Source organism: Rhinolophus sinicus, chromosome 1 (assembly GCF_057876585.1).
Source record: "Rhinolophus sinicus isolate RSI-liver-muscle chromosome 1, RSI-T2T, whole genome shotgun sequence".
In the NCBI taxonomy this organism is placed as follows: Eukaryota; Metazoa; Chordata; class Mammalia; order Chiroptera; family Rhinolophidae; genus Rhinolophus; species Rhinolophus sinicus.
In genome coordinates, this window is record NC_142501.1 from 57,081,304 (window position 1) to 57,093,329 (window position 12,026).

Genomic DNA, 12,026 nt, shown 5'->3' on the forward strand with positions numbered 1-12,026 from the left:
CATGACGGCTGCCGTAATCTCAGAAGACTGGTATTTGTATCTACTTTAAAACTGGTCCTGTAACTGAAGTGGAAATGGAACTTCACATGCATATTCTCCATTGGAAACCACATTCTGAAGACCAAGGTAAAGCGGAGTCCAGGGAAATGAAGCACGATGCGATCACCTCTACATCAGATTGTTGATGAGCAAGTAAAAGATAAAAAATGTGCTTCTACTGGCTCGCTTGGCTACTTTTCTCTGTATAGCATATTGAAATACCATTTTTATATTCTATTCCTCAGGTTCAAATTTTATGACTTATTAATACAGACTCATTATATATCTACATACGGTCATGAAAAATCATTCTGCAATAACAATATTCATCCTACTAGGATTAACAGATGACCTAAAACTACAGGTTTTTCTTTCAGCATTTCTGTTTCTTACCTACATTTTTACTGTTCCTGGGAATCTAATCATTATCCTCCTCACTCTGATGGACTCTCACCTTAAAACACCCATGGACTTTTCCCTTTGGAATTACTCCATCTTCAAAATAATATTTGTAACTGTCTGTGTTCCTTGATTCCTGTACAGCATGACAACTGGGGACAAACATTGTTACCTATAATGCTTGTGCCATCCAATTATTTTTTTCATCGTCATCGGGGCAACAGAATTTTTCCCTCTAACTGCTATGTCCTACAACCACTACGCGGCCATCTGCAAGCCCTGCACTACACCATCCTCATGAATGAAAGGATATGCACCATCCGTGTCTTTTGCTGTTGACTGATTTGGATTCATTGTTACACTTCCACCGCTTAGCCTGGGAGTTCAGCTAGATTTCTGTAACTCCAATCTCATTGACCATTTGGCTGTGACGCATCTCCTCTTCTGAAACTTGTGTGCTCAACACTCAACTGGTAGAGCAACTTATTTTCATCTTGGTTGTGCTGACCCTCATTGTCACACTAGTTTGTGTAATTCGGTCCTATACATACATCCTCAAGGCATTTTAAAGCTCCCTTCAGCTCAGGGAAGAAAAAAGGCTTTCTCCACCTGCTCTTCCCACATGATGTGGTTTGCATCACCTATGGAAGTTGCATCTTTATCTACATCAAACCAGCCAAAGAAGGAGTGGCCGTTAATAAGGTGGTGTCCTTGCTCAACACCTCCGTTACCTCTTTGATGAACCCTTTCATTGACACTCTACAGAATAAGCAAGTCAGACAAGCCTTCACTGATTCCATAAAAATGATGGCATTTTTTTCAAAGACTTAGGTAACTAAAAAGACTTTTTTAATTAAAAGCAGACACAAATCACTATTTCATTTTTTACTCTATGTTCTAATTCAAATCTACAGTACAGAACTGAAGTTACAACCTGATTAACCACAGAGGTTTCTTTTCTATTACTCTTAGAAACACAGAATGAAGTAAGCATTATGGCCCTAATTCAAATAGACCTTCTTTCATAATGGTTCACTTTCATAAGTGACCATAAATATAGATTTCCAGAAAGTTCAAACGATACCTCACCATCCTGTCTGAAATACAAAAAACAAAAAAGACAGTAACAAAAATTTGAGTTGTACTTTTGTCCATCCATATCTTTAAACTAATAGCTTTTTCAGGGCAAAAATTCTTTTTTTATTATTATTTATTTTTTAAATTTATTGGGGTGACAATTGTTAGTAAAATTACATAGACTTCAGGTGTACAATTCTGTATTACATCATCTATAAATCCCATTGTGTGTTCACCACCCAGAGTCAGTTCTCCTTCCATCACCATATATTTGATCCCCTTTACCCTCATCTCCCACCCCCCACCCCTCTTACCCTCTGGGCAAAAATTCTTTATCTCAGGATTCCTTCCTTGTCTAGCATCCACTGTCTCAAGAAGAATGGGTAGATGTAACTTGTTTATTTTCAATAATGCAAACCACCACACTATAGACTAAGATAGAACTGTATCATACACTAATTTGTTGTTAAAGTGAAAACTTTTTTTGGTGTTTTAAATTTTTTACTTTTGGCATTACAGTCCTTCATTTTTTCTAGTTTTGTTGAGATATAATTGACATACAACATTGTATCAGTTGAAGGTGTACATCATAATGATTTGATATGTGTATATATTCCAAAATGATCACAACAATAAGTTTAGTTAATATCCATCAACTCACAGTTATAATTTTTTTCTTGTGATGAGAACTTTTTAAGATCTACTTTCTTAACAACTTTCAAATACACAATACAGTACGGTTAACTATAGTCACCATGCTGTACATTACATCCCCAGAATCAATTTAGCTTCTAACTGGAAGCTTGTATTTTGACTATTTTTACCCATTTCCCACAGCTCCACAGCTCCCGCCTATGGCAACCACCAATCTGTTCTCTGTTTCTATACATTTGGTTTTTTTCAGATTCCACATATAAGTGATATCATATAGTATTTGTCTTTCTCTGGCTTATTTCACTTAGCACAATGCCCTCAAGGTCCATCTATGTTCTCAAAAGTGACAGGATTTTCTTCTTCTTATGGCTTAAATACACACACACACACACACACACACACACACACACACACACGCATATTACCTATATCACGGTTCCTTCATTCCTTCACCCATCAATGAACACTTAGGTTATTTCCATATCTTAGCTATTGCAAATAATGCTGCAATAAACATAGGGATGCAATACTTCTTTGAGATAGTGATTTTATTTCCTTTGAGTATATACCCAGAAGAGAGATAACTATATCACCGGATAGTTCTATTTTTAATTTTTTGAGGGATCTCCATACTGTTTTCCATAATGCTGTACCAAATTACCCATTCCCACTAACAGAGTACCAGGGTTCCCTTTCCTCCATATCCTCACCAACACTTATCACATATATTTTTTATTATAATCATCCTAACGTGTGAGACATATGTTGTTGAGATTTTGATTGCATTTCCCAGATGATCAGTAATACTGAGCAGCTCTTCATGTATCTGTTGGCCATTCATATGCTTTTTTAGGAATATTTCTATTCAGGTCCTTTGCCCATTTTTTAATTGGGTTTTTGGAGAGTTTTCCTATTGACAGTAGAAGCTCCTTATATATTTGGATATTAGCCCTTAATCAGATACAGGGTTTGTAAATATTTTCTCCCATTCCATAGGTTGCCTTTTCATTTTGTTGATTGTTTTCTTTGCTATGAAGAAGCTTTTTTTCTCTTTTTCTTTTTTTTCTTTGAGTTATGTCAGAAGTCTGACACATTCTCTGCTCAGGATATGGCAAAGTTGAAATCAAGATGTAGGCCAGCCAATCAAATAGAGAGCCAACTAGGGAGAGATCTCCCTCTAAGCTCCTTCAAATTGTTACAGAATTCATCTCCTTTCATTGTAAAACTTCTTGGGTCACCCAGCTAGAAAACGACAAGGCAAGATATCAAACTTTCCAGTACCTGGATTCAAAGTCTACACACTTTATCCCATACTAGTTAATGTTCTCAAACATTAACACACATTTGAATCAATGGGGAACTTATAAAACCATGTTAATTTCTAGACGTTCCAGATGTTGTGATTCCCGGTTTAGGAATTGTCATTTGAGATTGGGCAGAAGCTTTTTAGTTTTAGTCTCACTTGTTTAATTTTGCTTTTGTTGCCTGAGCTTTTGGTGTTATATATTAAAAAAAAAAAATCATTGCCATGGCCACTGTCAGGGAGCTTTTCCCTTATATTTTTATCTAGGCATTTTACATCTTCAGGTCTTACATTTAAGTCTTAAATTCATTTTAGGTGATTTAGGTTGTAATTAAAATTTATTGGGGTGACAACGGTTCGTAAAATTACATAGGTTTCAAGTATACAATTCTGTAATTCATCATCTATATGTCACATTGTGTGTTCACCACCCAGAGTCAGTTCTCCTTCCATCACCATATATTTGACTCCATTTACCCTTTCTACCACTCCCTTCCCCCCTTATGCTCTGGTAACCACTAAATTACTGTCTGTGTCTATGAGTTTTTGTTTATTTGTTTGTCTTGTTCCTTTGTTGCTTTCAGTTTCATAGCCTACATATTAGTGGGTTTTTTGTGCATATGGTAAAGGATAAGGGTCCAGTTTCATTCTTTTGCATGTGGGTATCCAGTTTTTTCAATACCATTTATTGAAGAGACTACCTTTCCCCATTGTGGCTGCCCATCTATTTTAGTCTGAGAGATACCATGGTCATTTAGCCAATACCTGAGAGCTCTGCAGATCAAATCTTTCAGTTCTGCTGGCCACTTACTTATCTCTTGGGTTTAAGTTCTGCCACCTGATCCTTACTTTCCAGGGTCCCAACATCCCATTGAATTCAGGGAGTCCTTTTCAGTAGCTCCATTTCCTATTATCTTTTCTGAACTTCAGGGAATATTCACTACAGAGCCCTCCAGGAAGCCAAGGCTCCCTTTCAACTTGTGTTTCTCAAAAGCCAAAGAATGGAATATCCTCTGGAATTTCCTGGGCTATTGTTAGACAACAGATGAGCAAGTCTTACATAATAATCTACTTCAGTATCCCAGTTTCCTTACATCTTTGGTTTCCCTTCTCAACAGCATAAAGAGGAAGTACTGGAATCTCAATTTCATTCAATGAAGGGCACACTGGGCCAAGTAGAGACATGCCGAGCCACTTGAGATACTGGCGTTCACATAAGTAAATCCAACCCAATCCAATGTTACTTCTGACCTTCCCCTGATTCCAAAACTCTTATGATTCATTCCCATAGATATTCCTCTGGTTTCTTTTGATACAAATTAGCTATCTTAAAATTCTTTTGATGTATATCGTACCTCCTTCTATATCATACTTTGTACCCAATTCCCCGGAGTCTGTTTGAACTTGAATCTGGTTATTAGATTACAAGCAATGAGATAATTTGGGGTAGGCCTTGAAAAAGTTCAACATTCTCTTGCAAGAAACCTACCTCAGAAGAGATCATTACAGGTTCTTCAGGCAAGAAGAGATCAAACTCTTGAGACAGAATATAAATATCTGCTTCTCTGATAAAGGCAGCTAGGCAATTCTGGGGCTTCAACTGAATCTCTTCGTACGCCCTCTAGTAACCCCTGAAAGTTGTGAATTCAACTTGCATCAAAATTAGTCATCCACAAGATTAGATTTGAGTTGTATTCCAGAAGTTTCAATCCTGTAGCAACAGGAAATACCAGTTTCTTTTAGGGAAGTCATAGTTTTCTGCCCTTTTTTCCATTCCTTGACCTGGGAGTTTAAAATCCTGAGATAATCACCTTTCTTTCTCCAAGTTCTCCAGATACTTAGAAATAACTGTCTGGGCCCACGGCAGGTCACCCCAGGATATCCCACAATGGCATACTGATTATTTGAATTAAAATCACTTGAAAAGCACCAGGAGTGGGAGGAGCTCTCTGACTCTCTATGTCTCTAAATTTCCATGTGATAGGTGCCCTTCATACTCCTAAGGACTGAGAGGCAACCTTGTCACAAAAGTTTAAAAAAATCCAGAGTTATAAAAGCCTGTATGAACAAACCTTGTAATGCCTTTACTGATTTATTACCTAAGCCCAAACTTTGCTTAGATTCCTTTCCAATGAACACTTTCCTTGTCCTGTCAATTGCTCACAAATTTACTGTTTTCTTTGTCTAAAAAGTACAAAAATTTACCTAATTTGATCATTTCTTTGAGTCTGACTTTACAATATGAGCATCATATTATGATTCTCCCAGGCACAAATTTTCCTGAGAAACAGCCATAGTTGGAAGACAAATATCAAAATTTGTGGGATACAGTCAAAGCAGTATTTTTAGGGAAACTTATGGCTGTATAGCAATAACACTGATAAAATATTTGTCATGTGTATCATTGGCCATAATCTTAGTCACATAGCCGTACCAGTGTAGGGGAGGCTGGGTAGTATTTGATCTGGACACTTGGAACCCTGTATAAACTTGGGGTTCAGTTGCTATAGATAAAAGAAGAAAATACCACACAGGAAATTACCAGTCTCTGTCACAGCCCATCAGGATGTTCTTCAAAAATTTACTGTAAATATAGAGATAATTTCTTTCTCCTCAGCCTACCCTCCTGCCAGGGAAAATTATCAATCACTCTCTGCCAATAGTGGGATAACAGAGAGGTGTGATATGACATGGCTAGTCAGTGTAAGAAACCTCAGTAGAGCAGTAGTGAGTGGGCTGAATGGAGTGACAATGGAGGCACCTGCTTCAGTAGAGGCAGCAGGAACACACCTCTGCTCCCTCATTGGACACCAGGACCAACATAAGCAGCAGAGCAAGAATGTCCAAAAATGACAGCAGAGACAGTCAAAGGAAAAGCTCTCTTCATGTTCACTGGACGGTAATAAGCCATAGCAAAACAAAAAACATATCCTGTTACCACGTAATATTTTATCCCATGCTTGGGAGGCAAAACTTTCCATTGCTTCAAATATCAAAAGTAGTTTCGTTGCCTACCTGAAAAGTCATAAGTATAAGGAAAAAGGATGAAAACACATGCCAAGTAGCACTGGGAGAACATCAAGTTGAAATTTAAGTGCTGGTAAGCCTCTTAAATATTGGGGCAAGTAGCTAGAGTAGCATGGAGAAAAAAGCAGGATGTTTGTGTTCAGGTAAGTTTTTATTCAAAACCTGCGCCACTGCTGTAGGACATTCTGATGGGTCACTTCTCTGCTCCTAAGTTTCCTCATCTGTAAAATGAGGATAGTTTGGGTTTCTTTACTTTAAGATTTGATGTCAAAGATAAATAACATACTGTATATACAGTACCAAACAGAGTGTCTAATTCTAGGGGAAAAAAGATTCAATAAAGAAATCAAAACAGAATTCAGATAACATCAGACCACTGTCCATGTCTCTGAGGACATTGTTCCCACTGCTAAATGTGTTTTCACACTGTTGATTAGACTGCCACCAATTCATTAGGAACTTGTGAAACTGAATCACCAAGGACTATTTTGTCGTTCACTCACATGTTCCCTGTGCACTGTTAGCAGACCAAACATATAAAAGAAATGTTGCTGTTACAGAATTTGCAGGAAAGCCTGCCACCCTGCCCAGGAAGATCAGAGGTACTCCTCTGACAAAACTAAAGAGATAACTTCCTTGTTTCTGCACCAATCTTTTCTTCCTTTGAACTAACAGAGTAACTGGGAAATACAGTATCAGATGCCAGTTTAGACTTGGTAAGGGAAGAGGAACCTGAAACTGGGCTCATTATATCAGGAGGCATGAAAATCTAGGCGAGTTCTGTCAATTGTCAGACTTGCCTCTAAGAGGTTGTATTTGTGGGGTTTAATTTTTTTCAGTTATAGTTGACATGCAATATTTTCTATACAATATTAATATTTATTCAATATTATTTTAAGTGTATAGCATAGTGGTTAGGCATTTACATAATTTATGCAGTGATTCCCCCTGCTTTAGTCTAGTACCCAGCTGACACTATACATAGTTGTTGCAACATTATTGACTATATTCTCTATGCTGTACTTTACATCCCCGTGATTATTTTGTAGCTACCAATTTGTATTTCCTAATCCCTTCACCTTTTTTACCCAGCTCCCTGAGCCTTCATTTCCCCCCCTCCCCCACCTCCTTCCTGGCAACCATCAGTTTGTTCTCTGTATATATGTCTGTTTCTGTTTTGTTGTGTATTTGTGCACACACACACACACACATATCGTTGTTTGCAGGGTGAGACTGGGGGTTGAGACAGGTGTAATATAACACAGAATGCTGATATGATTGCTGGCAAAGGCCAGCAATTTGTTTGAAATGGTTTGAATTCATTTGAAACAGTCTTACAACCAAAGGATCTAACTACCACTATAGGCTTAATTGCATTATTAGAAGTAGTGTTTATTTAATAAGCTTCACGAGTTAAAACCCAATGTCACTGAAAATTAACATACATTAGGCATTTTAAAACATTAAACTAATGATTATTCAAATACTATTATGATTGAGTTCACCAGTCTTTTTATCAATGTAGAAGAATAAAAGTTTTGATAAGAGAAGCAGGGGATGATTTTAGATCCTATGAACATCATAGGAGAGGGAGAGCTGGAGTTCATGTCAATAGCTAGTACAAGGATCTTGAGATTCTCATGCAAAGCAAAATAAGTCAGACAGAAAAAGTCAAGAACCATATAATTCCACTCATATGTGGGATATAAAACTGAAAGCAACAAGCAAACAAGACAAACAAACAAGCAAAAACTCATAGACACGGACAATAGTTTAGTGTTTACCAAAAGGTAACAGGGATGGGGGAGGAGATAGAAGAGGGTAAACGGGGTCAAACATACGGTGACAGAAGGAAATTTGACTTTGGCTGGTGAACACACAATGCAATGTGTAGGTGATGAATTATAGAATTATGTACTTGAAACCTATATAATTGTATTAACCAATGTCACCCCAATAAATGTAATAAAAATAAAAAATAAACTCTTCTACAATGGACAGGAGGGAAACAGGGAGGAAATTAGGCATGAAGAAATATACCTATCATTTAGTTTGGCCTATCAGAGTCTTCCCAAGTACTGGCCAAGTACATGGCAGGACACTACCTCTCCAGTAAGTGATTTTTCCCATGAGCTAAAGGAGAGGTTTCTCTGTTCCAAAATCATGTCTGTGAACTCTGAGCAATGCACCTTGCTAACTTAGCTTATGGTGAGAGATGACACAACTTTAGTAGAAAAAAAAAAGAACTTAGAGAAACTGAGTGAACATGGGAAAATATAAATAGCTACCAACATAACTAAGAGAGATTACCAAGAAACAAGCATGCAGGAGTTGTCCCGAATCCAAAGTTGCATTTTCACTGTTATCTTATGCTACCATGTCACTGAGTATGCACTAAAATAAAGTATCATCTCCCACTGGTAGCTTGAAAGCTCCTTGAGGGAGTAACTTGTTCATGGTTGAACCATGAACTCTTTAAATAATAGGTGCTTATTAAACATTTACTTGAATGAATAAATGTAGATTATTTACCTGAACAATAAGAAAAAAGAGCACCCTAATGTATTTTTCATTCTTTATTCATAGCACACACACTGGGTAGAACTCGGGCAATTGTTTAAATATATAAGAGAATAGGTTTTTTTCGCCTGTAGAAGTATATAGTGTTTCTCTACAAACCTTTGAGGTATGCCTAAATTTGCTTATTTAACAACCAATCCTCCCTAATAAAACAATGACATACTATAGGCCAATAGATTAAGTTATTATTAACTACTTATATCCCCAGGGAGACTGCATTTACCAGGTCTTCTTTTACAGATGGATACCTCAGAGTAGCTACTGGAAATATGAATCTCAATGAGGGTAAGTTCTGACATGAAGGGAGGGAAATAGCCTAAGCCTCTGTCTAATGGGATTCCTGAGAAAACGCAAATTAGAGTAAGGGAGGCTTAAAACTCCTGGGAGGTGCTGAAATGGACAGTGAAAATGTCAACGAGAAAGGTAAGGTACTTTGTAGTTTGTTTACAAAGATTGGCTCATATGTGTGTCCATTTGTTTCTAGATGTTGCTTGGGCAAGTTACGTATATCAAAATTCAGAAAACATAAACTGGTTGGTAAATTAGTGGGGAGAGGCGATTTGAGGAGGTGAACAGCAGCAATTGTTCAAAGAAGAAGTCACTAAGATATAGCCTGAGACAGATTCTAAAGGCTGGGTTCTGCAAGGGGCACAGGGTTGACCAGGAGGTCAAAGAAAGCAGACACCACAGATCAGTCCCTCTGGGCTCTGTCCATGACCCAAAGCTCCAGAACAAGACAAAATCTGGTTTATATTCAGGTTCTAGAAATTTTCCAGGAAACCCTCTGCCTAAGAGTCCCAAAACTGCCTTTGAAATACTTTCATTTGCCTAAATAGAGTGTGAAAAAGTGAAGATACATATTTGTATCTTAAACTTTTATCTCCCTACTGAGAAACAAATTGAAGTACAAAGAGCAGAATTAACATTTTTAAATGAACATGTTGGTATTAAAACTCAGCACAGCAAGATCGACATAAAACACTAATTAAACATTTGTCCAAATCCACAAAATGTACACCACCAAAAGTAAACCAAATGTACACTATGGACTTTGATGTGTCAATGTAGTTTTATCAATGGTAACAAATGTACCACCCTGGTGGCGGCTATTAATAATAGAAGAGGCTGTGCCTGTGTGGAGGTCGGAAGTCTGTGGGAAATCTCTGTACCTTCCTCTCAATTTTGCTGTGATCCTAAAATTGCTCTAAAAATTTGTTTTAATTTAAAAACACCAATATACTAATCGATTCTTCTCAGTTTTGAAAATGGAGCATTTCAGCATGGTGTGGAAAAGCAAAGAAAAATGAGGATGGCGGGGGGGGGGGGGACTTCAAAAAGGACATAATTTCCTCCATGATAAGGACAAATATTATTAAAATTTTAATAAATCTTAAAATATGAATTAAAAGCCACAAGGCAGTTGAGAAACTGTAAAACAGACCATGATGTATGTTTTGTTTTGTTTTTATTTGACACCTTTGTAAATGTGCTTTCTAATCAGAGAACCATAAGCATAAGATCTATACTACGTATTTCCCATAGACGTCTCCTAGTAAGATGTCAAAGGCCCTCTGTTAACAAACTGATTATTAAGTAAAAGAAGTGCATGTGAGCTGGCTTGCGGGGGTGTTTTCATTCAAGTTCCAATAATAGCTTCTTATGACACTTCTCTCTTCAGGGGGAATCACACTTGACTTGGCATAAGGAAGTGATGAGAAATCATACAGCAATAACCTTCATCCTGCTGGGATTGACAGATAACCCAAAACTACAAGTTCTGATTTTCGCGTTTTTGTTTCTCACCTACATGCTGAGTGTTGCTGGGAACTTCATCATTATCACCCTCACACTTTTGGATCCCCATCTTAAAACTCCCATGTATTTTTTCCTCCGAAACTTCTCTTTCTTAGAAGTGTCATTCACCACTGTCTGCATTCCCAGATTCCTGTATACTATGGTAACTGGAGATAATACTATTACTTATAATGCTTGTGCCACCCAATTATTTTTTATTGTCTTCTTTGGAGCAACAGAATTTTTCCTCCTTGCCGCCATGTCCTATGACCGCTACGTGGCCATTTGTAAGCCCCTGCATTACACAACCATCATGAACCACAGAGTCTGCACTGCACTCGTTCTCTGCTGTTGGTTTGCGGGCCTGTTGATTATCCTGCCACCTCTTGGCATGGGCCTCCAGCTGGAATTCTGTGACTCGAAAGTGATTGATCATTTTGGCTGTGACGCATCTCCTATTTTACAGATAACCTGTTCAGACACAGTGTTAATAGAGAGAATTGTTTTGAGTTTTGCCGTGCTGACACTCATTATTACCTTAGTCTGTGTAGTCCTGTCCTACACATACATCATCAAGACTATTCTAAGATTTCCTTCTGCCCAACAAAGGAAAAAGGCCTTTTCCACCTGTTCTTCCCACATGATTGTGGTTTCCATCACCTATGGCAGCTGCATCTTCATCTACATCAAACCTTCAGCAAAGGAAGGTGTGGCCATTAATAAAGTGGTATCTGTGCTCACTACCTCAGTTGCCCCGTTGCTTAATCCGTTCATTTATACACTTCGAAACAAACAAGTGAAAGACGCCTTCAAAGACACAGTAAAACGGGTTGTATTTCTCCCAAAGCAGTAAGAGATGATTGATTTTTGAGGTTATTAAATTTAATTTAAATCTGACTAACCAAGGAGAGATATTCCTGAGTTTTCCAAATATGGGGTTTCTTCCTATTCTGTAGCATCATCAAGCTAATCTGCCCCCAGGAACACTTGTCTCTTCTAGTTCAAAAGCCAAGATCAAACTATTTATTTCTCCTTCGGGTATATTTTATTCAGAATGGTTTCTTCAATAAATGTATGTTCTAGATTCCCAAAATGTTTAATGTCATAAAAAGAAAATGTAAACAAATAAAATTGTATTTCTGGCCACATAGCC

General features: G+C 37.6%; 1 protein-coding gene and 1 pseudogene across 1 annotated transcript; both read left to right on the top strand.

Annotated features, from left to right (window-relative positions):
• Nucleotides 1-337: 337 nt before the first annotated feature.
• LOC109452910 (olfactory receptor 6C2-like) lies at nt 338-1,269 on the top strand (annotated as a pseudogene).
• Nucleotides 1,270-10,790: 9,521 nt separating this feature from the next.
• LOC109452956 (olfactory receptor 6C2-like) lies at nt 10,791-11,726 on the top strand. Its single transcript, XM_019742310.3, has one exon. The coding sequence runs from the start codon at nt 10,791-10,793 to the stop codon at nt 11,724-11,726; it is 936 nt and encodes a 311-aa protein (XP_019597869.3).
• The last annotated feature ends 300 nt before the right edge of the window (nt 11,727-12,026 follow it).

Bases quoted from the DNA above. Each gene is read 5' to 3' on its own strand.
- LOC109452956 (XM_019742310.3), top strand. From the start codon at position 10,791: ATGAGAAATCATACAGCAATAACCTTCATCCTGCTGGGATTGACAGAT.